The sequence below is a fragment of the Choristoneura fumiferana genome, chromosome 26 (genome assembly GCF_025370935.1).
Source record: "Choristoneura fumiferana chromosome 26, NRCan_CFum_1, whole genome shotgun sequence".
Taxonomy (NCBI): domain Eukaryota; kingdom Metazoa; phylum Arthropoda; class Insecta; order Lepidoptera; family Tortricidae; genus Choristoneura; species Choristoneura fumiferana.
The window spans coordinates 10,387,254-10,412,776 of NC_133497.1; the positions used below are offsets into that span (position 1 = coordinate 10,387,254).

The following is a 25,523-nucleotide window of genomic DNA, read 5'->3' on the forward strand; positions in this document are numbered from 1 at the left end:
TGAGGGTTTTCACAGAGGCGAAATATCACTAGATGGCGTTAGTGTCGTGAGCTCCGTTTGACGTTTGCTTGCGATTGGCTCATTTAGTTATTTAACCAATCACGAGCAAACGTCAAACGGACCACACGATACTAACGCCATCTAGCGATATTTAGCCTCTGAATAAATCGTGATTAAAAGTGTGAGGGTTTTAATTAAATATGGTTGAGTGTACTTATTGTACGGTTGGTACTGGTCGCGGCTCCCGAATCACCCGTTAGGTCGGCCAGCGGCTGAGGACAGACGTGATGTGTGTGGTCTGGCTCCGGCAGGTACATCTGCCCGGTGTGTTGCGACACGTTCACGCGGCCCGGCAACGTGCGGCAGCACCTGCGCGCAGCCACGGCGTGCGCGACCCTCCCAGCCCGCCATCGCCCGGTACCAGGTCAGTGCAGTGTACCAGGTCAAGGCGGTGCAGCCGCGACCCGCCCAGCCGCCATCGCCGGTACAGGTCAGTGGCACGGTGTAACAGGTCGGGGCGGTGCAGCCGCGACAGCCCAGCCCGCCATCGCCCGGTACCAGGTCAGTGCACAGTGTAACAGGTCGGGGCGGTGCAGCCGCGACCCGCCCAGCCCGCCATCGCCCGGTATCAGGTCAGTGCACGGGTGTACCAGGTCGATGCGGTGCAGTCGCGACCTGCCCAGCCCGCATTGCCGGTACCAGGTCAGTCGTGCACGTGTACTAGGTCGGGGGGTGCAGCCGCGACCCGCCCAGCCCGCCATTGCCGGTACCAGGTCGTGCACAGTGTACCAGGTCGATGCGGTGCAGTCGCGAACCGCCCAGTACCCATCGCCCGGTACCAGGTCAGTGCATAGTGTACCAGGTCGGGGCGGCGCCAGTATACCAGGGAAATGTTACAGTTGTATCAAATGCGTAAACAAGGGCTCCGCGTAGGACTACGGAACCCTTAAAAATGCTTGTATTAATAGTAGATTGGGCAACAAGAGCATAAAATGAGCCATTTTACCCGAGCCGTTCATATAGCCACCAGAGCCGTTACGGTGAGGGTGGATAGACACGTCGAGGGAAAAGTGGGTTGAGTTTTACACTGCTTTTCACTTTGACTGCGAGACAATGAAATAACAACAGAGGAAGCAATTTGTCCACTTTCTATGTACCTTTATTTTTTATGCATTGTTATATAATTCTATTTTTTAAATTTTATTGATTGATTTTTAGTTTATAAAAATTTAAAATTATTAAAAAAATATGTTGACACTTTTGTTCGTGGCTGTTGACACCTGATTACCTGGTCTTGGCGAAGATCTTTTATTTTATGCCCTAGACTAGAGCGTAAAAAGTCATTTTATGTCGTCTAGATACAGCATAAACACGAACTTTACGAGCATAAAAAGTGAAAAATATATTTTAGGAAAGACTTATTTTATTAATTACAGGTACATATGACGAACGTGTCTGAAGATAAGCCTCCGAGCGCCGCTCCTCAGACCTTCGTGTAAATAGATGAAGCAAAGCGAGATAAAATGTCTATAAAACGTGTGGGGGCGGGTCACATTCATTACATATTCATTCATTTTTCATTTATTTGTTTGTTTACCAGAATGTAGTATTTTACAATGAAAGGTGGTAATTTTTTTTTTATGTCCAATACATTCTGCTTTAGCCTAAGCATAAGCCCAAGGGCCAGTACAGATAGACTGCATTCCATCTGCAACGTGACTGCCGACTGCCGACTGCCCATACATTTTAATTGATTTCACTTTGTTGTCTATATTTTTCTTTGATTTGTTTTATTTTATCATCTTGTCTTATTATCTTGAGTAGGTACTCAGAATGTCATAGATCTTGTGTATGTCTTGATTAACGAAACAACTGTTGTTTGTCTGTTTATTTCACTTTTTACCATTTGTTCACTATTTATTAGATTAATATTGCTACATACATCTACATGTTAATTATTATAATTGAATATTATGTTTTGTTCTCGTCTTGCTTGCTGCACGTGTGGTTGACCGTGCCAGAGTTGTCAATGTCGATGTCATGCTTGGCTTGTGTTGGTTAGCGCTGACCATAGACAGTCACGTTCACAATTGGGCACGGTCCGGTCGCACGTGCAGCGTGCAATGACGGCCTCACGGTCCCACCGGAAGACCAGCGCCAGCTCTTGAGCCGGCATTATGCTGAGGTGGGTCCGTTTCGTGAACAGTAAGTTTTTTTTTTTTTTTTTTTTTTCCTCTTTCTTATGTAACTATTCTGTCACTGTTCCGAATAAATGTATTTTCTTTCTTTCTTCTTTCTAATTGCAGTCAGAGTGCAGTTGTACCGACTGCAATTGAACTGCAACGAAAAATGTATGGGCAGTCTGCGGTTACGTTGCAGTTGGAATGCAGTCCGTCTGTACTGGCCATAATAGAATAGAATTAGTATTCCTTTTTTGTTTTTAGTCCTTTACTTAAATTTATATGAATGGCGAACAGGTTGATTTTAGTTTTGTCCCTCTCTCTCTCTCTTTCTCTTTTGACTCAAAGTAGGCGCGGCTCACTGCGCGATCTATGTAAGAACATGGTTTGTAAGTAAACGTACATTGAATATAATTTCCATTGTATTTTCATTCTGAGGGGAGGCCTGTGCCCTGCAGTGGGACGTATATAGGCGGGGATGATGATGATGATGATGATGATGATGATGATGATGTATTTTGTCGGAAAAGTCCGTATTCCTGTTGTATTCCCACAAAATACGATGGAAAAACATTATCCTACTTTCCTACTTAGGGGCTGTTTCACCATCCATTGATTAGCGTTAACCGACGGTTAAATGTGATGCCGTCTCCGTCTATTCGTACAAAACAAATAGAGACGGCATCACACCTAACCGCCAGTTAACACTAATCAATGGGTGGTGAAACAGCCCCTATATGTTAAAACAATCTACCATTTCACGTAGTTACATATTGGTTCATACTGTAAATCTATTATTGTATTCAATAAATAAGTAGCAATACTCATTCTGATATTTTGTGATATTTGATAGTAAACCTTAGCATTTAAATATAATTAAAATAAACAAATTAAGGAAAATTATATCTTTTTATTATTCATACCTACCACGTCGTAAAACAACACAAAATCGTTGCCACTGACTACATATACATAACATTGTAGTTTAGTTTGTAACAAAATCCTTGTATAAATAAATATAAATATAAATAAAGCTTGTGTTATGGGTACTAAGCAACGGTTAAATATAATTATATAGATACATACTTAAATACATATTAAACACCCAAGACCCGAGAACAAACATTCGTATTTTTCATACAAATACCTACCTGCCCCGACACGGGAATCGAACCCGGGACCTCAAGCTTCGTAGTCAGGTTCTCTAACCACTAGGCTATCTGGTCGTCTAAATCTTCTATCTTGTATGGAAATGGCGAAATCGGATCTAGGTGCGTAAACTACCATATGGATAGTTGTAAGTCTACTTCGGAGCGTATTTTCACGCATTCGGATCGGACGTAATGCAAACCGCTCTCATGGTGTTTTTTCCGCCTCCCCCCCTTGCAGCGAGAGTAGCTCGGCCCGTGTCCGTCCAAGTCGTAGTTGGGCCAATCAACTTTTTTACCGACACTAGTCTGTCCGCGACATTTTTCAAACAATTGCAGATTTTTGTAAGTAGTCATGTTTTTTCTGTAATTTAATAGATGGTGTAAGTACATGAATACATGCCATCCTACGTAAGTTTAAGCTATTAAACCGTGAAATATCTTGGAAGTACGATTTTTTGGTAACGCCAGAGACAATATAGGGCGCCCACATTAGGGCAGCTGTAACTGAAAAAATATATGACATATAAGTTAAACAAAACTTTCTCAAAACACAGACATTCATTGCCCGTAACGCATAAATAATTTCAGGTAATGCAAAATATTCACAAAATTATTCTAATTATAAATAAACCCGCGTAGCTCACCCAAAAGCTATGAGATTTGACATTTCGGAGACCTCACGCTACACTAGCGCCTCTAGCGGCGAACTCATACGCGATAGCCCTCATTACGCAAATGTAGTTTGGGTGACAATACAAGTACAATCAACAAAAGTACAGTCAGAAAAAAAATGCTTGTATTAAAAATGATTCTTTTACCAAAAGCATATTTAAAACTAGTGACCATATACAAAGTGCCGTTAAATAAAAGCTTGTTAATAATAAAGATAGGTACTTTATTCATTGACTTTTCATATTTCTTAACAAAATTGTGCATTTTTGGTTTTCTATCACAAACTTATATATATAAAGATGCACAAAGCTTAATTTATGCAAAAAAGAAGACATGAGATGATACCGCGCGTGAAACAGTTTACATTTCTGACAGTTTTGTTGTGTTTGTAGAAAAAAATGTCATAGTAGTAGTAACACACTAAAAAAAAAAAACACAAAATCTTGCGTTAGGACTGTCACAGTCGGGCTCCATTCCAACTGCAACGTAACTGCAATAGAACTGTAATGGAAAAAGTCTGCAGTTATAATATTGCAGTTGAAATGCAGTCCATTCATGCAGTCTGTGAGCCTGTGACCAATATATAAGACTAATTTCAGTGAAATATCTTCCCATAATGTGATTTTCAGTTTACGAATACAATTAAGAGCGTTTATACCTGCTGAGCTGGCAACGTTGCATTTTTGTTAGTTTTTTTCGATTATTCCATAAAAATTGAATGAAAATTAATAATGTGGTCTGATAGAACTCTTCTTAATATTTAAGTTAATGTGTCTACTCCAATAATTATTCGTTAAAGACTTCTATTTTTTTTAAATCGGTCATAAACATTCATTCGTTTTTAAGGAATATAAAAGTCTTTAAGGACTAATTATAGGAGTAGACACATTAACTTATATATTAAGAAGAGTTCTATCAGACCACATTTTTAATTTTCATTCAATTTTTATGGAATAATCGAGAAAAAGTAATAAAAATGCAACGTTGCCAGCTCAGCAGGTATAAACGCTCTTAATAAAATCAGTATACTCATGTCATGAATCATACTAACAGTTCCTTAAAATCCATACTAATATTATAAATGCGACAGTGTGTGTTTGTATGTTTGTCCGTCTGTCACGTTGAAACGGAGCGACGGATCGACATGATTTTTGGCATAGAGATAGTTTATGGGCCAGCGAGTCATATAGGCTACTTTTTATCCCGGAAAAATGCACTGTTCCCGAGGGAACGGCGCGCGATAACTGAAGTCCGCGCGGGCGGAGCCGCGGGCAAAAGCTAGTCCATAATAAAGTAATAGCACTATTTTAGATTTAAATCAAAAGATTTTACTTGAAAGAAGATTAAGGCTCCGTTTCCACCAGAGATTTGCGAGGAATGTGTTTTACAAGCTATTAAGGTGCGACCAAACCGCTGCTTAAAAAATGGTGACGGCACGGTATCGCAAACGGCACGGAATCGCAGTGACGTGCCGTAAACGTCACGACTTTTGTTCGGTAAAGACCTGATTACAGCATGTTTTCTATATTTCATTTTTCCTTTACACTACTTCCTTTTATGTTAGCATGTTTAACAGTCTGTCATTTCCGTTAAAAAAAAATGACACTCGTCCGTGTGCCGTCCATAACATATGTTATTTGTTTTGGGTCTCCTATCTGTTCCTTCCCCAAAATCAAAATTTCATAAACCGAACATTCTCCTCATGTGCGTAATGTCGCAACATCGACATTGGCAAAATAAGTCTTGCTAAAAACAGCTGGGCTACTCCGAAACACGAAACTCGAAGTTCGTGTCGTGCGGTCCCTCTGACACTTACACTGTTTGATACGAGAGCGAGAGGGACCGCACGACACGAACTTCGAGTTACGAGTTTCGTAGTAGCCTTGCTGCAAGAGTGAAAGCCATTAAAAAAAAAGACCTGAAGTTTACGGCACGTCACTGCGATTCCGTATTTTAAGCAGCGGTGTGGAGAGCATGCGATAAAAACTGTGCGCATACGGTGCGTCACTGCGATACCGTGCCGTTACCGATTTTTAAGCAGCGGTTTGGTCGCACCTTTATTTACTTTCACCTGTCCCGTTGTCTGTCTGTCTGTTATCAAATCTTGCAAGTTAATTTCGACCAACTTCCAGTAGTCAGATTGACTTTAAATTTGGCATACTTATGTAAATTGCTTGTGAATACAATAATCTGGTAGTGACGTGGTAGTCCGGCCAGGATCGTCTCCGCAGGACGGAACTCTTCAACGGTTAACGGTTTGGGTGACAATGCAAGTAAGGTCGACAAAAAGTACAGTCAGCAATATGCAAATGTGCCGCATAGCAGCTTCCAACCGAAGCAACTGGTGGTCTATGGGGGAGGCCTATGTCCAACATTGGACGTCCTACGGCTGAGATGATGATGATAATGATGCAAATATGCAATAGCATATAATTAGGTCTCTAATGATTAGTCAGTTCTGCGCGTCTTAAGCTGGGTCGAAATTTGTATCATTTTTAACGGACTTCAAAAAGGGAGGAGGTTATCAATTCGGTTGTATTTTTTTTTATGTTTGTTACCTCAGAACTCCGTCATTTATGAACCAATTTGAAAAAAATACTTTGCGTTCGTCTAGGAATGTCTTCAATTAGGTCCCATAAGCACCAAATCAGGATCTGATGATTGGATCTTAAGGAAATCGAGGGAACTCTTCAAATGTTGTAGGGACACCTATAGTAAATTGGATATATTTAGTAGTATCTCGTGCATTTGCTCTTGAAAATCATCATTTGGTGAAGTGGAACTGATGATGAAGACCACAGTTGACCATCGGAGTTACTACTCAATAACAAGTATTTCACGGGTTGAATTTTAATTACTTTGACACAGTTGCTAAGCAATTTATGTTCCTCGTAATGCATATGGTAAAACGGGTGGTGAAGCACCAGGACTCCTCAATAATGAACGTCTCTGCATCGGAAAAAGCAATCTTTCGTAAAAGGTGACGAGCAGTTGACATTAAACTATTGTATCTTAGATTATTTACACTAAAAAGCGTGAAAAAAATATTATAACATTAAATTGAACCGACTACCAAAAACCATGAAAATAATTTTCTACCAGTCTGAAGTCGGTGCCTCAGCACGAGCCAGCAGGAGTGATTGGAGCCCAATATAAAGTGCGTAGGTGAGGTAAATGACTATAGGTCCACTCCTGCTGGCTCGTGCTGAGGCACCGACTTCAGAGAGGTAGAAAATTATTTTCATGGTTTTTTGTAGTCGGTTCAATTTTTAGGGTTCCGGAGCCAAAATGGCAAAAACGGAACCCTTATAGTTTCGTCATGTCTGTCTGTATGTCTGTCTGTCTGTCTGTCCGCCCGCGGCTTTGCTCAGGGACTATCAATGCTAAAAAACTGTAATTTTGCACGGATATATATATACCAACTATGGCGACAAAATAGTACAATAGAAAATTTAAAAAACAATTTTTAGCTAGGGTAGGTACCTCCATAGACGTAAAGTGGGGGTGATTTTTTTTTCTCATCCAGCCTATAGTGGGTATCGTTGACTAGGTCTTTTAAAACATTAGGGTTTTTTTTAAGACGACTTTTCGATTCAGTGATTTCTTTGCGAAATATTCAACTTTAAAGTGCAAATTTTCATTAAAATAGGGCGCCACCCCCCCCCCCTTTAAAATCTAAACCGGTAGGAGGAAATTAAAAAAAAAATCATAATGGTTGTAAATATATCAAACTTACAAGGAAAACCATAACGGCTAAGTTCGCTTGATAATTATTAGTAGATAGTTTAAGAGTAAATAGCAGCCTAATAAAATATACCTAAACTTGGAAGATTCCGTATAAAATACGAAAATCCTTAGAAAAATATTACTTAATTTTTTCGTAATTGCTACGGAACCCTATTTTGGGCGTGACCGACACGCTCTTGGCCAGTTTTTGTTATACAATTTTATCGTATCGATCTCCGTCGCGTATACGGCGTTATGATACGATACGGTGCTACGCTACGTTAGTATGGACGTATTTTTTCACGCGACGATGCTAGTGATACGGTGTGCCCAAAGTGAGCGTCCATACTTAGGATACGCGAGCTAGATACGATACGCGTGGTCATGATCGGCAAAATGATACAAATGTGGACCCAGCTTTAGCCCCGCTTCAATAGAAGCGCACGCTAAGCCGCCATATTGCTACCCTGACTTTTATTCTAATTTATAACTTTACAATGTCATTGAGAAACGAAACTCTGCATGTATTTTCTAAACGATCTACTATTTCTCTCTTCAAACAGACTCCGCACGAATATCACCTGAAAAAGATACAAAAAATTGGTTAGAAATAATTATAAAGATAATTATAATAGTTCATAGTTATCCGGTAATTATCGGTTATTATTTTATTGTGTTCGGAAACAGACTACTATAGACTTTAAGTGTTGGAACAATATTCCCCACCGTTCCGTAACATCCGATCAAAATCCAACTTTCGTATTAAACTGAAATCTCATTTGCTGACAATTCAAAAACTACTGTCTTAAACTGTTTCTGAACTCCCTCTCATTTCATTTTATTTCCTCTCATTAATTTTGTCTCATATTATAATTTTACTTTTATTTATTTTTTATTTTTATTTATTTGAATTAATAACTTAACGCTTATCCTTTATATCCATCGTATGTATTTTGTAATTAGTACCTACTATATCTGTTATTCACTTATCACCCACTTATATATATTAGCACATTTTATTTTAACACTACATCGCACGTTTAAGCGTTTTTATCCTTAATGGCATGTAATGTGGCACCACTGATAGATACCACGGTTGCCGACATTCAAACTCACACAGGTACTGGCAGAATACCAGCGCTACGGCTTGTTTGCCGCGGCATTATGCTGAGTCAGCGCCTTATCTTCATTACATAACATGGCTCCCTGTATTACAATGTGTGCGTTTTCTGTATGATTGTTAACCTGGTTAATGTTTATTCCTTTGTTTTTATCAAAAACGTGTATAGAGCCATGTTATTTTGTTATGACGATTAAAGTTTCTATCTATCTATCTATCTACGGCAAGCAGGTATGAACGAGTTATTATATCAGTGATAATTTAACTATAAACAATAAGGTACATTGCTCACCCGCGGCCTTCAAAGTCAAAGTATCTTTATTCAATTTAGGCTATAACAAGCACTAATGAAGGTCAAAAAACTCTACCACCTGTTCGGAAAAACCTATGTTGAGAAGAATCCGGCAAGAAACTCGACAAGGTATATTTTTTTAAACAGATTTACAATATTATTAAATGGTATCAATACATCACAAGTATTTAACACAGTAGGTTCGCTATTTGAAGGGATCGCTAATGCGGATCCTTATGATAGCTACGTCTATGCAACAGATGTGTGTTCGTGCAGTTCCTCCACCTCCACACCGTAAGAACACACACAAATCACACAAACACATCTATCACCACCACCACAGTGTGGAGGCGGAATGTTTTAGTTCATATATCAATGAACTAATCCGCAAAGTAGCGCCTGATTCAATAAAACATGTTAGTGATAGATATGTATGTGTTCTCTCGATTCTGAACATACTTTTAGTTTTTCAATTATTTAACTAACACCTTGTGTCGGGGGCCACAGCAGTGCCCCCGCCAAGTCGAGCAAAAACAAAAACAATGGCACGGCCGTACCATACTTTTGTCGACATGTTTCGACATGTGTTGTTTTGTTTTCAACATTTTTTTTCAAGCCGTGACCGTGGTGGCCTAGTGGTTTGACACAGAGGATCGCGGGTTCAATTTTCGAAATCCATGTACGAAAATACAATTAAAATTCACCACGAGCTTTACGGTGAAGGAAAACATCGCGACGAAACCTGCACAACCTGCGAAGTAATTCAATGGTGCGTGTGTAGTTCCCAATCCGCACTGGGCCCGCGTGGGAACTACGGCCCAAGCCCTCTCATTCCGAGAGGAGTCCTGTGCCCAGCAGTAAGACGTATACAGGCTGGGATGATGTTTTTTTTTATTATTATTTGTGATACCACGTGCAGTAGGAGAGGACAAATAGACGTTGCTGGCTTGACTGTACCCACCTGAGTGACCCCCACTCCAATCATGAAGACTATCTGCCACATGGACCACGTCATCACCCTGGAAGAGGAACACCAGTCAATAACAGAGATAGCCAAGTGGTTGGAGTACCTGAGTACACAGCCATATTTATAGTTCGCTCCCCGGTTGGGGCATATATTTTGTAAGAGAAATAATGAATGTTTGTTCTTGAGTCTAAGGCGTTTAATACGTCGACATCACACCATGTTACACCCCCTTTTGTCCCAGTGTTCCAGCCCCCACTGTCCCAACCCCCTTGCCCAGTGTCCCACTCCCTTCTATCCCAGTGTCCAAGCCCCCACTGTCCGAACCCCCTTTGGCCAGTGTCCCATCCCCTTCTGTTCCATTGTTCCAGTCTCCACTGTCCCAACACCCCTTGTCCAGTATCCCACTCCCATCTGTCCCAACCCCTTGCCCAGTGTCCCACCCCCTTCTATCCCAGTATTCCAGTCTCCACTGTCCCAACCCCTTCTGTCCCAGTGTTCCAGTCTCCACTGTACCAACCCTCCTTGTCCAGTATACCACTCCCTTCTGTCCCAACCCCCTTGCCCAGTGTCCCACTCCCTTCTATCCCATTGTCTCAGTCCCCGCTATCCCAACCCCCTTGCCCAGTGTCCCACTCCCTTCTGTCCCATTGTCTCAGTCCCCCGCTGTCCCAACCCCCCTTGTCCAGTATCCCACTCCCTTCTGTCCCAACCCCCTTGCCCAGTGTCCCACTCCCTTCTATCCCAACCCCCATGCCCTGCCCAGTGACCCACTCCCTTTTGTCCCAGTGTCCCTCCCCCTTCTGTCCCAGTGTCCCAGCGTCCACTGTCGCACCCCCCCTGGTACCTGGCGCAGGTCTCCTCGGCCACGTTCCTGTCGCGCGCCTCGTGCGCCGACACCAGTTCCTGGAGCCTGCGCGCGGCGCCGACGTTGTCCCTCACGCGAGACACCGACTCCGCAATGTCCCGCACTTTCATCATATAGGTTTCTGCTGAGTTGCCTGTACAAAAAAAGGGAAGCTTGAAGTCTCAGGTAAGATTATATCTATTAGGATTGATCATCGATCGGGGCAGAAATAAGTATGAAAAATAAGAATGTTTGTTCTCAAGTGTTGTAAGTTAATAACTTAATCAAATAGGTTAAAAAACGAAGAACACGTCTTAATGTTAAACCAAATGGTCATGCCACACTGATCCGTCACGCTGGATCCCATTTTTGGAATTCCAACAACCCACAACACTGCTAGGCACCGGTATTCTTGTCTTGGAGTTCGAGTGCCTAGCTTTAGGCTTCATCATCAGATCAGCTCGATGGTACAGTCGCCATCAAACATGAACTTTAATCAAAAAAAAAACGGAAAAGGAATGAGTGGATCAGACGAGTCACAAAAGTTCGAGACGTGGTGGAAGAGATCGAGAGGAATAAGTGGAGATGGGCAGGGCACATTGCCAGGATGAACCACGATCGTTGGGCGAGGCGAGCACTGGAGTGGAGACCTCGTGGAAACACTCGCAGTAGAGGGAGACCACCAATGAGGTGGAAGGACGATATCTGCCGACAGGCGGGTGGAGGATGGATACATATGGCTGTCGATCGCCAGGCGTGGAGAAATGGAGAGGAGGCCTATGTCCGGCTCAGGATGACTTCGTCCACAGTCCCATTTTGTCACCTTCTTAAAACGTCCTCATTCTCATACAGTCTACTGTTCTGATTCGCCAACATTCCGATCCGACATGGTCACATTCCTATCTTGTCCGCTTTCTTACGTGGGCCACAGTACCAACACGTCAACATTCCATATTTAGACCACAGTGCCCAACTCGTCAACATTATTGCATCGTTCATTATCCAAACTAATATAAATGCTCTATAAATGTTTATTGAAAAGGGCTTTTTTGCAAATTATTCTCGTGATATTTTGCTATTTAAACGCTTAAATTGACCATATCTGTGAGACAACGTCTGCTAAACGTGGACGTGTTGGCACTGCTGACCAAGTAGCACTGTGGTCTATAAAAGAAAGTGGACGAGTTGACACTGTGGTCGAAATAGGAATATAGACAAAATGGGATATGGACGATACCATAAAGTGGACGAGTTAAGAAGGTGACGATTTAGGAATTGTAGGCTGACGACATGGCACTGTGGACGATTTAAGATGGTGACGAAATGGGACTGTGGACGAAGTCATCCTGAGCCCTATGTCCGAAGACGGACGGACTAAGGGCTGCTATGGATGGATGGATGGATGGAACTTTAATCCGTTAACAACAGAGTGCATGTGCCGATATTTTTTACCGCCTTGGGTGCTCCGAAACATCAGTTGGAGGCTGTACCATATTTCCACCAGAACTAAGGATAAGTGCCAAGTTTAAAATCGATACATTATTAGTAGGTTAAAATCGACTTCCAGAATTTGATAAAGTACATATTTACAAACTTAGTTACAAGTGTAGGATGACTAGCTTTTGCCCACGGCTTCGCCGGCGTGGTATTCGGTTATCGCGCGCTGGTCCCTCGGGAACTGTGCATTTTTCGGGATAAAAAGTAGCCATTCTATGAAGCCCAAACACGGCTTAGTTACGTTGTTTTATAACAGAGTTCCGTTGCCTACCTTCCGGCTTCAGCATCAGATCAGTTCGAAAGAATCATTAACTTAAAGCTCCTTCTTAGTCGCTTATCAAGGTATATTAATAATGATCGTTTATAGACGGTCGAGCATTACTTAGATTTAGCGAGTTCCATTGGTCATCTACGGCCTTCTTCATCAGGTCCAGTTTACCAAATGATACTTTCTGAATGTAAATGCTCATCTTAATGCTAAAAATGCCAAAATCGCCATAGTCGGGCCTATAAAATTTGAGTTTTGCCCCCTAGGATCCCATCATCAGATCTTGACTTGGTGACAATGGGACCACCTCAGAAGAGTACCCTTTCGAATAAAAAAAGAATTTTGAAAATCGGTCCACAATTGACTGAGTAATCGGCGAACATACATAAAAAAAAAATACAAACATTGGAACATAGAACCTCCTTTTTTGAAGTCGGTTAAAAATTGACGAAGGTTTTCCTTCTCCCACTGTACATATTACTGTTCGCCTATTTTTTAAGTTTTCCTTTCCAGTTTAGGTTAGCTTGAAAGATCCCTTTTGGGGATAAGTTCGCCTTTGCAATCTTTTTGTATTGTTGTTTTTTTAAAATATAACTTTTGCGTTTTATTTACAATAAATAAATAAAATAATAAATATCACGGGACAATTCACACCAATTGACCTAGTCCCAAAGTAAGCTTAGCAAAGCTTGTGTTATGGGTACTAAGCAACGGATAAATATAATTATATAGATATAGAGACATATTAAACACCCAAGACCCGAGAACAAACATTCGTATTTTTCATACAAATATCTGCCCCGACACGGGAATCGAACCCGGGACCTCAAGCTTCGTAGTCAGGTTCTCTAACCACTAGGCCATCTGGTCGTCAATAAAGTGTTTACATACATACATAAGTGACAGCGCCATACCACAAACGCAGCGGTGGAGGAATAGATCGACTGTAGTCTGTTTCACTCACCCAACTCCATTTCCTTATCGTTGTCATAATCGTCATCCGGCAAGTCCTTGTTGCGCGTCAAGAGATCCAAAAATACCTGGAAAAAAAAGCTACATTCAAGTTTTCATACTTTTCAGGGGCGATAACTTTAGTTGGGACCCGAAGATGTCCACCTTCCTCAAAATCCAAAACGAAACGTACACTTGGCCCATTAGGAACGAATGAGGGCTATCGTTTTTTGTCTCACTAGATGGCGCACTGTTGCGTGAGGTTTTTAAGTATGGCTTTCAAAGTCTGTTATTACGGGCGTGAAAACAATGTTTAGATTAAAATCATATTTAATACACCTTAAAACCGTACCATAAAAATATCGAGCATACCACAGTGTTGCATAGTCCCCGTTTTGTTCGGAAAAAAGGGAGGACAAAGGTTTCCGAAAGACAAAACTGTCTCAAAACACAGACATTCATTGCCCCGGAACGCATATTTGCCATAATTAATTTCAGATATTGCAAAATATTCACAAAATTATTCTAATTATAAATAAACCCGCGTAGCTCACCCAAAACTATGAGATTTGACATTTCGGAGACCTCACGCTACACTAGCGCCTCTAGCGGCGAATTCATACGCGATAGCCCTCATTCTCAAAGCGACAGTCATAGTGTGCAAGTATTGAGTATGTGTGTAAGTATTAGTAAATACATGTATGAGTATTATGATTGGTTTTTTAGAGTCTTTTTGTATTTTTTATTTCAACTCCAAATGTTGTTACTTTTACGGGTATCCCGTGAAACCATATCGAAAATACAAACTGAGACATGGATGCACAGAAAAACCAGAAAAAGAGACCAGCGCTGGGAATCGAACCCAGGTCCTCGGCAATCCGTGCTGCGTGCTATAACCCCTATATCACCGCTGGACAGGAATCTAGTGAGCGTTGGTTCCGAAAGAGTGTGACGTCACTCTGACGCCCATACAGTTTAATACGAGAGCGAGAGGGACGGTACGAGACGAACTTCGTTCCGAGTTTCGTAGTAGCCCTGCTGAATCTTAGTCGCTCTCCAGCACGGCGACGGGCTCGTGGCCTACCTCCGTATAAGAGTATTGAGAATATTTGTTAAAGTATTGAGTGTAAGTATGTGAATTGAGTATGTATAAACAGATGAGTATGAATATTAAGATGAAAATCGATATGCAGATGAGTATTTAATATTTTTTATTATTCGACTGGATGGCATACAATCAAGTGGGTCTCCTGATGGTGAGAGATCACCACCGCCCATAAACATCTGCAACACCAGGGGTATTGCAGATGCGTTGTCAACCTAGAGGCCTAAGATGGGATACCTCAAGTGCCAGTAATTTCACCGGCTGTCTTACTCACCACGCCGAAAACACAACGTGCAACGCGGCTGCTTTCACGGCAGGATTAGCGCGCAAGATGGTGGTAGCAATCCGAGCGGACCTTGCACAAGGTCCTACCACCTGCAAATATGGCGATGAGTATGAATATGCAGACGATTACAGATACTACAGATATGCAGATGAGTATTAATATGCATCAAGCTGAGGGTCGTGGGTTCAAACACCGGCTCGCACCTCTGAGTTTTTTCGAAATTCATGTGCAGATACATTTGAAATTTACCACGAGCTTTGCGGTGATGAAAAAAAAAAACAATCGTGAGGAAACCTGCGAAGCAATTCAATGGTGTGTGTGAAGTTCCCAATCCGCACTGGGCCTGCGTGGGATGGGAACTATGGCCCAAGCCCTCTTGTTTGAGAGGAGGCCTGTGCCCAGCGTGGGAACGTATGATAGGCTGGGATGATGATGATGATGGATATTGCAGATGAGTATGGATATGCAGATGAGTATGGATATGCAGATGAGTATGGATATGCAGATGAGTATGGATATGCAGATGAGTATGAATATGCAGATGAGTATGAACATCAATGAACTTTTTAAAGTACGCGCAAATGTTTCCTCACAGTTTTGGTGCTGAATGTACTGAAGGTGTTGTCGAAGCAGAATCTGTAGTCGCCGTCGAGCGCGGCGGCGTGCTCGTGGCTCGCCTCGGGCTTCTTGTAGTCGGCCACGAGGACGCGCCCCACCGGGTCCGCCAGCTGGAACGAGATGTCCAGCTCGCCGCGCGTCGCGTCTATCACCTGGGGACACCAATAAATTAAAAATAATAAAAAAACCGGCCAAGAGCGTGTCGGACACGCCCGGAATAGGGTTCCGTAGCCACTACGAAAAAATTAAGTAATTTTTTTAAGGATTTCGTATTTTATACGGAATCTCTGAGAGCCAACAATTGACCTGGCCATTGTGCATGGGGCCCAAACCCCCAAGTACCCTTCTCCTCAAGTCTGAGTTCCGAGCACATTCCAACAACAAATAGGACAAGTCATCTACCTTTCAGCAAATCTCACGCAGAGGTGATGGTTTAACTCTCATCATGTGTAAGATGTGTTGTCAAAATGCAAAGCGTCCACGCGGATTTGCTACTTAGACCACACGCTTTTTAGACCAATTGCTGATGTGTTGCTTAGACCAGCTGCTTTTTAGACAAGTTCCATCTTTCAGACTGATTAAATCCAAAAATTTGTTTTTGAGAAATCGCATATGTAATTATAACAAAAACTTTCTATGCCTAATCCAAGTATCAATCTCTAAGGTCATAGTAATGTGACATCATGTTATCAACAAACACACTGTTACAATCATAAAGATAAGAATACAGCACCAATAAATATCAAATGGGTGATAAGGAGAAAAATGTTAAGCATAATAAAATATACAAGATGTGTAAATATATAATATAGAAATACAAATAGTGAGTTATACCCGTTTAATTTACGGTTTGAATTAACGGTCAAATTGTAACACACTTTTCTCGGTATTTCGAACAGAAATGTACTAAAAATATGTACATGTACATTTATTAGCTGTATTTGTTATGTTTTTATCATAGTAGTTAACACAATTTTAAATAGTTTCCTTGTTTCATTTAAAAACATGTCCAAATTTTACCATTAAGTTTCAAACGTTAAAATAAATGGAGTATAGGATTGTAGTGAAGAGGTGAAATAGTTATAAGACTTATAACCATGATGTATTAAATCAATATAATTTTACCCATCATTCTGTAGTTTGGCTTGTTCTCCCATATTGGCTCGGTATGTGCCGACCCTGCCAGGCCGACCATATTTGATGAGTGCATTGGCTACATGTATAATTTTTATAAGTTTGACACCAGTGTCTTTTTGCCTGTTGGTTTTAGTGTTCAAAGTTTTTTTGTAAACAAAAGTTTTTATTAATTATATGTCATACATAACTTGTAAAGTGTTTATTGTACAGGCCACGTTGCCCAAAATAAATGTTTTTTTTTATAACCCTCAAACAGATGGATCAATTTAGATCCGATTTTTTTGCGTGAAAGGGAATTTCCTGGTGGAGGGTCTTTTAACTAAGTTTGATACACATTGGTTCAGCCGATTTTGAGATGTTGGATTTGGCACCATTCAGGCACAAGCAAATGGGTAGGTATTTTTACTATTTTGTGTTCTTATTTTATTTCATATTTTCTCTATTGTTTTATCTATTGTTGGTCTGTGTCCTAAATAAACTTTTTATTTTCATTTAAATGACAATGACTGGGGCGTTTGAGCTTTTGTAAGTTAGTTATTTACAGATTCTATTTTTAGTTTAAAGTTACTTACTGATGTTTTAGTACTTGTATATCACAGAATTATATATCCATAACAAGTTTCAAGTCAACCTGTGACCCTAAAACACAAAATCAGACACAAGCGAATATCAATAAAAGTTTGCATTGAACAAATAAAACTACTGTAACTTATTTCATCTGACCTTGGTCAGATAAGCAGAAAATTACTATAAAATTATAATGGTTAGTTTAATAGTTTCATAATTACAATGAAATGGCATTGAAAAAACTTCAAACCTAGCAAGATAAGTTGTACAATAACAATAGAGATGAATCAGTTGAAAGGTTTTTTTTGTGTTTTTGGGACCATTTTTTTTAATTTCAGTCTGTAACTTTTGAACTGTAATAGGTACACACTTGAAAATTAGACATAACGCGTATTACTACGGCCGCCACAACAACAAATAACAGAATTGAAATAAGGTCGGAAATTAAAATAAATATTCATATATGAAACTTGTTTTTTTTACACAGTTATACACTAATTTTTAACATTGGTACTTGTATGGTGGTTCCTTAGGTCCTTCTTACTGTACGAGCCGACAGCTTTAAAATTAGCTTAAAATATCGGTTTACCACAAGTAAATAGCATCATTCAAAGTATAGGTTAGACTTGACTATTTATGCAAATAAATATACCTCACCTGATATTCCACAGAGATTATTTCATCCAGTTTCACATGTTGGTACAAGCAATCTGTTCTACCGGCTTGTACAGTAAAAGTTAGGTCCCGTTCATAAGCAAAAACGGCACTAAATATAAAAGTCACAAATATATAACGCATTTCTGTGGTTACCGTCCGAATCACTCCCTAAAACTACAACAAATGTTACGCTAAATATAGCAAGTTATTTATAGAGTCAGCTTAAGTGTTTCGTATTTATAAATAGCTTGGAAAAGAAGTGAAACAACTAAATTATCAACAAAAATGTAGGGGCGGGATACGATTTTGATATTTTGAAATAATTTGACAGCTGACCTGACTGACAGTGACGTTTCTAGTGCTTTCCATGTGGATTAAAAAAATAACCGCGTTAATCGTTAATATCTTTCGTTAAGCGATTTTTCAGCAAAGAAAAACACTTCATTTCCTTAAAAATGTTATTTAATTTGATAGTCCCTTTTATGTTAGTTTCATAACTTTTATTAAATATTCAAAATAAAACAATAAAATAATATTGAAGAAGAATTTCATCGTAATCGAGTAGCGTTTCCGAACGCCACTAAAGACGATGACACTTGATGACAGCTTTTATTTGACTTGTCGACAGTGTCGACAAAAAAAACTTGTTTTATTTGATTTTATTACGGTTTTGCGTTCTCAAAACTTTATTGTTAGTGTTTAATTAGGTTTAATATTTATTACAGCTATGGCGGCCAGCGGTCCGGGCCCGCCAGGCGACGGAGTAGTGAAGAATAGCGCATTAAGTTTCGTTGCGCTTGCGCATGGAACTGCAGGAGAGTCCTCTGGGACCCAGGACACTAGCGAGCAGAATGCTAGCTCCAACCAAGCAGGTAATTTAGTAATACTTATTATATATCTCATATTTTAAGATGTTTTTAGTCAGGTTCTTAATTAACTTGTAAATTCTAGAGAAATTTAACCCACATCATTTTTATTTCTTGCTTATATACCTATCTGTATTTACTTCGTTTTGCTAGCTTTCATAGTTAAGGGTAACTATATTTTGTTTTGAAAAAAAAAATATTTCTGCCAAGTTGCTTGTGGCACATTCTTTGTGGCAATGGTGGTCTTTCTGAAAGCACTGGTAGTACAAATAGTGATATGTAAAGAAGCCCTTTGCAGCCTACTTACAGAATGTTTTACGTTTTATTTCAATTTATTTATCAACGGAGAAGTACCAATACTTCCTACAGTGCTTCCATTCTAGCATGGTGCGGGTGACACTTGATTAACCGTTTTTACTCAAAAACAGTTGCTAGGGTCTAAATATATGGAAGTATTTTTCAGTTGTTGCCTAAATATGATTGGCGTAAATATTACAAACTAGTGTACTCTTAGAACAGATCATTTCTAATTTAGATATGTAATGTGAATGCAGACAGAGTAGTGCCGGCGGGGCTGAAGGCGCTGTACGACGCCTGCGCCGCGCTGTACCCCCACCAGCCCAACCCGCTGCAGGTCACCACCAGGCTCAAGTATTGGTACGTACCGGGGATACACAGGGTGCACTGAACTGAACATGATACTACATGTTGATATGTGTAACTGTGCCGTAGTACGTGTAAAAAAATTTAGGGATCTTTCTAACTAATCGAGTGGGGCTCTGAAGTGTTTTAGCTGCCATTACCCGTGTGCTATGAAAATGTAAAACTTTACCCTTAAACTATCTTAAATTAACTAATTTCCGTGAAATAAAACTAATAAAAAAGAATGACTAAAAACTCAAGTGCAGTGATGTACACGCATCAGCTCTAAGAGCTGCTAGTGTTTAATAATAATAATAAAAAAATAATAATAATTACAAATTGCAACCACACACCATATCACACCACACCATACCACACCACACCGTACCAGACCACACCATACCACACCACACCGTACCAGACCACACCATACCATACCACACCATACCTCAACATACCACACCACACCATACCACAACAAACCACACTACACCATACCACACCACTCCGTACCAGACCACACCATACCACACCATACCACGCCATACTACAACTTACCACACCACACCGCACCACACCACACCACACCGTACCAGGCCACACCACCCCACACCATACCAAACCATACCACACCATACCACACCACACCATACCACACCACACCATACCACACCACACCATACCACACCACATCACATGTGATTGTTACTTGATGGTGATTAGTATTTTTAACATGGACATGTTATTTTATTACTCTATTCTCGTAATGCGCTGCAAACGGTGGTTCAGGGGCCTCGCGCCTCGAAAGTTTCTCGTTTTTAAGTGTTCATTTAAAAATCCGTCATCCGTGTGGTGCGCCGTCATAGGGCCTCGCAAAATTTATCTTGCCCACGACATATTTAGGCCCTGGGCCGCCACTGTTATATGGTTTACAGTACCTGGACATTTAACAAAATAGGATTTGTATTTCTTTTTTGTGAAATAAAGAGTATAAACAAACAAACAAATAAAATTATTAAACGTGGATCATATTAAGTAACTTTTACTGTATTTGGTTTCTTATTTAGTCACTTAAGCAGCGACACTAGCTACTCGTAACAAGCTGAGATATGTGGTGCATAGGAAAAAATTTGTGTCTGTACTCCTGTCCAGTGGTGGTGTAGCGGTATAGCACGCAGCACGGAATGCCGAGGACCTGGGTTAGATTCCCAGCGCTGGTCTCTTTTTCTGGTTTTTCTGTGCATTTATGTTTCAGTTTGTATTTTCGTTTTTTTTTTTTCTGTGGCAATAAAGATTTTTTAATTGAATTGAATTGAAAAAATGTTCACGCTTTTAACTTAGCCGTGTATGTCGCAGGCTGGGGGGCGAGGATCCCCTGGACTACATCAGCATGTACTGGAACCCAGGAGTACCCGAGGAGCAGGTGCCCCCGCACTGGCACTACGTCAGGTAATACGAGTACTTGGACACTGGATAGGGCAATATGTCACATACCTGACTAATCTTACCTAACCTATAGTTGGTTTGGATATTAATTTAACTAAATGTAAACAAAACAACGTCAATTGGTGTCTTAAATATTGAAATTCCCCCATTAAACTATCTAAACATTTACATTTCTTTACTGAAATACACTAGTCTAGTTTGTGTTACAATGATAGATGGGCCAATCAACTATTTTACCGACACTTTGGCCGTCTCCTGCGTTACCAAATTGTTCTGCGTTACCAAAACAATGTACTTTCCAACAAATATTCTCACGGTTTAATAGGTGAACTTACGTAGGATGGCATGTATTCATGTACACCATCTATTAAATTACAGAAAAAACATGACTACTTACAAAAATCTGCAATTGTTTGAAAAATGTCGCGGACAGATTAGTGTCGGTAAAAAACGTGATAAGTAAAATGTTTAAAATCCTTGAATGTACCAAATCTGGCAGCTGAAGTTTGTTTACATTTAGTTCAATACCTATTCAAAACAAGTAAGATAGATTGTGTGGAAGAGATCGCCTTGAAACGATAAGGCTAATTGTTTACCTTAATATCATATTTACTGGTTATAAATGATCAATCAACTTTGCTTGTTTGTTATTCTATTCCATTATCCAAGCGACAACAGTGATAGAATTTCTTAAAAAACTGCTATAATATATGCTGCTACCCCAGAAAGCAGGAACTCATGGTTTTTAACAATTGTCCAGGGGACGTAACCATGGCAACGAGATACTTATAAGAAATTTTTTATCAATGCAAATATTTTTCAACTGCTGGTCACAAATTAAAATTGTGCCCCCTCCCCCCCTTCTCTATCTTGTAAACCGTTTGTCCAAAAGATATGGAAATGTAACGCTTAATAAATACTTTCAACGAAAATTACTGGTGCTCTCTTACCATCAGGAGACCCACTTGCTTGTTTGCCATCCAGTCGATAAAAAAAAATTGGTTTCATGATCGGATATACCGTTTTTGAGTTATTGCCGAAAAACTGCGCTTCTCAACAAAAGGACGTAAGTGCCGTGAGATACGCTCATTTTTCTGGTAATAGATTAAAGACTGTAGTAAGTGTTTAATTGTGTTTAAACGCACATAATATACTTGATTTTTTCGTAATGGCTACGGAACCCTATCTTGGGCGTGTCCGACACGCTCTTGGCCGGTTTTTTTTATTTTTACTATTCAGCTAGGTATTTATTTAATTAGGTTCTTTAATACCCCGGAGAAACAGCTGATTTACCCCGCGGGGGTAATTACCCCTTGGTTCGAAACCACTGCTCTACAAGCTAAATAAATAAAAAATATTGCGTGTCGCAGCTTCGGTCTGTCGGACCTGCACGGCGACGGGCGCGTGCACCACCGCGGGGGGCGCGGCGGGGGGCGCGTCGGGCTTCGGGCTGGAGCTGACGCTGCGGCTGGCGGCCGGGGGGGGGCGCGCCGCCGCTGTGGCCTGCGGCGCTGCTGCAGGCACTCGCGCGGTACATCTTCGCCACCGGTCAGTGACATCCATCGGCATCTATGTACAGACTCAGTGGCTAGGGGGGGCGGCGGGGGCGGTCCGCCCCGGGTGACACCCGCTTAGAGGTGACATCCGACCGTGAAAATCAGTAGTGCTACCTATAAAAATTGCTAAAACTGTGGCAGATTGCATAACCGCCACTAATAATATATTAATATGTAACATTTAGAAACTACTTTTAATAGGTGCCTACTTGCATAGTAAGTTTTTTTTCATTCGAGTTTTGAGGTGGCACACAATATCCGCCCCGGATGCCACCCATGCTAGCTACGCCACTCAGACTGCATGTTTCCTAGTTTAGTCCCGATATACAGATTAAAGTAACATTTTAAGAGCATGAGAAGTGAAAAAGTTTTTTTTAAACATTCGTCAGGCAACAAGTTCTGCGCGGGCGACCACGTGTCGTGGCACGCGCCGCTGGACGCGTCCGCGACGCGCGTGCGGCACCTGCTGGTCGCGGACGACGCGCGTCTGCCGCGCGTCTCCACGCCGCACGGCCGCGTCTCCTTCCTACAGGTTAATGTCGCTTGTTCATTACCACCGACTGACTGACTAACAGCACACTGATCCAATCCACCAACCGACCTACCTACCGACAGACTGACACCCAACCAGGGAAAGTACGAACGAAGAACTGACTAAATCACTTATCGATCGACTTAAGATATGTATGTACCAAATACAGGGTGTAACATTCAGATCGGTCAGAATGGGAAAGTCTGAAACTATAAGACATACGAAGATCTGTTCTTAGGAACCATGCCATCGATTTTAGTAATAGGAAAAGCTGTATTCCTACATAAAAAAACTTTTACTCAGAGTGGGAATCGAACCCGGTCGTTATGAAAAATAAAGCTTACATTATTTCTATTTGGATGTCGATTTGTAGGTTATTCATAGACAATAAATGTTACTATGAAACATGATAGCTAGAATGAATAAAATGCATTGTATTTCATATTCTTTAATAATGTAAGTTTTATTTTTCAAAACATCCGTGTTCGATTGGTTTTTTTTGGAGTCTTTTTGTATTTTTTATTTCAACTCCAAATTTTGTTACTTTTACGGGTATCCCGTGAAACCATATCGAAAATACAAACACAGAAAAAACAGAAAAAGAGACCAGCGTTGGGAATCGAACCCAGGTCCTCAGCAATCCGTGCTGCGTGCTATAACCCCTACACCACCGCTGGACAGGAATCTAGACACGATTTTTTCCTATGCATTCATATCTCAGGTTGCTTATTTCTACTACGCTACTTATGCAGCAGCACTAGCGACATCTATGTTCCGCTCTCATCGAGAGACGTCACACTCTTTCGGAACCAACCGCTCACCCAGACAAGAGATGTCGCTACTAAGCAATCAAATTATGATTGCTCCATGTCTCAGTTTGTATTTTCGATCCGTGTTCGATTCCCGAGCTGAGTACAAGTTTTTTTTAAATGTATAAATGCAGTTTTTCTTGTTACAAAAATCGATGACTTGGTTCCTTAGAACAGATCTTCGTATGTCTTATAGTTTCAAACTTTCCTATAGGTACTGACCGATGAATTTTTACACACTGTTATATGTACAAACTGTATATATTTTTCAATAAAGCACAAAATCAAATAGTCAAGTGTATTATTTTTTGTGTTCGCCTCACAGCTGGTCGGGTGCACGAGCCGGGAGCTGCGCGCGGCACAGCGCAGCTCGGGCTTCGATGTCCTCAAGATGCTGCAGGAAGACCCCAGGTGAAATATGTCTGTCTATCTCAGGGTTTCTTAAATTGGGGTAAGCAAGCATGTGTATCAGGGGTCGTATCGTATTTTTCATACAAATATCTGCTCCGACACGGGAATCGAACCCGGGACCTCAAGCTTCGTAGTCAGGTTCTCTAACCACTAGGCCATCTGGTCGTCGCATGCGAAATGCGTTCAACGAGCGAGACTCTCGACTCGCTCGTTTTACTCGCGTGTTATTCGCTCGCCATTGCTGTGAATCCGTGGCGAGTGGACGTGTTGTTTGGTGAAGACATGGAGTCCATGCTTTGTAACTGGCAGGGTGTCCAAGCATGTTATTACCTCAATAGGGGATAATTGGAGGGCCTTGAAGTTGGCAACATTTGCCTCCCGCGCTTCACAAGGCGACTGTGGCGCCGTGAGTAAAAAGGGAATTTCTTGCGGCGGATCGGTCGGACGGCGTGTGTTCAACGGTCACTCTCTCGTTAAAAAACATTTATAACTATTTAGTTAAGATTGTGATGTGTGGTTAGTGATACACAACAATTACAAAACAAGCCCAAACATCGTCAAGAACTCGGCCCGGGCCACGGCGGCGCTCCACTCCGGCGGCATCATCAAGACCACGCGGGTTCCATCAATCAGGTAAATGTCCCTTATCGTGTTATAGCATGCTTGGACTCCTTCCCCTGAAACTGTATGTCATAATTCGAGCTATCGAAGAAGAGTATGTCGGTTAACACAGGGAATCCCTCCTGTCGGAGAAACGCGCGTAAAACACTGTATCTGGACGCAATAGAAATTGAAGCACGAGAGTACTCGAGCGCAGAACGCCTCATTTGGAAAGGGCCAGACAGGCTGTTACCTACTCACTAATTGTATTTATAAAATAGGTAGTGTTACGAGAGTTGAAATGAATTATTACACACACAGCTATATTGTATTTCGATCCAATTTATGAAAAGTGTAAACAAAGACGCCATTTATACGACCACAGACATTCAATGATGTGAAAACCTAGAACCTATTGCAAAATAATTTATCTGTTTAGTAAATCGATTAATTTATTAATTGAAAAGATCAAAGTATTTTTTCCTATTATTATAAAAGCACTAACTATTTTTTAATTTTAAGGAAACTAAATAAAAATCGCTTATTCATCCGCGCATTAATCGATTTTTAAAATGTCAAAATTTCGACCGTCTACGCTAGCTATGCTACAACAGATTATACAC

The 25,523-nt window shown here is 40.9% G+C and overlaps 2 protein-coding genes and 1 long non-coding RNA gene across 3 annotated transcripts in view; 2 read left to right on the plus strand and 1 right to left on the minus strand.

Annotated features, from left to right (window-relative positions):
- The first annotated feature begins 5,704 nt into the window (after positions 1–5,704).
- Positions 5,705–6,515, plus strand: LOC141442812 (uncharacterized). The gene is made up of 2 exons (XR_012452969.1): positions 5,705–5,788; positions 5,874–6,515. It is a non-coding gene; the product is annotated as an uncharacterized lncRNA (long non-coding RNA).
- Positions 6,516–8,022: 1,507 nt separating this feature from the next.
- Positions 8,023–18,361, minus strand: LOC141442788 (transmembrane emp24 domain-containing protein 5-like). Its single transcript, XM_074107907.1, has 6 exons — positions 18,039–18,361; positions 15,653–15,829; positions 13,682–13,757; positions 10,953–11,106; positions 10,103–10,160; positions 8,023–8,310 (listed from the first exon to the last, which is right to left on the minus strand). Exons 1-6 carry the CDS (start codon positions 18,177–18,179, stop codon positions 8,230–8,232), a joined length of 687 nt encoding a protein of 228 aa, XP_073964008.1. The 5' UTR covers positions 18,180–18,361; the 3' UTR covers positions 8,023–8,229.
- Positions 18,362–18,635: 274 nt separating this feature from the next.
- Su(fu) (suppressor of fused domain protein) overlaps positions 18,636–25,523 on the plus strand; it is a 90,673-nt gene continuing 83,785 nt past the window's right edge. The window contains 8 exon segments of the mRNA XM_074107841.1: positions 18,636–18,910; positions 19,459–19,561; positions 20,903–20,995; positions 22,363–22,408; positions 22,410–22,468; positions 22,470–22,540; positions 22,938–23,080; positions 24,215–24,300. Coding sequence (XP_073963942.1) covers positions 18,766–18,910; positions 19,459–19,561; positions 20,903–20,995; positions 22,363–22,408; positions 22,410–22,468; positions 22,470–22,540; positions 22,938–23,080; positions 24,215–24,300 — 746 coding nt within the window. The 5' untranslated portion in view covers positions 18,636–18,765.

Bases quoted from the DNA above. Each gene is read 5' to 3' on its own strand.
- LOC141442788 (XM_074107907.1), bottom strand. From the start codon at position 18,179: ATGCGTTATATATTTGTGACTTTTATATTTAGTGCCGTTTTTGCTTAT. The intron at 15,830-18,038 runs GTGAGGTATATT...TGGTGTCCCCAG, and splicing joins TAATCTCTGTGGAATATCAG to GTGATAGACGCGACGCGCGG. The intron at 11,107-13,681 runs GTGAGTGAAACA...TTTTTTGTACAG, and splicing joins CGATAAGGAAATGGAGTTGG to GCAACTCAGCAGAAACCTAT.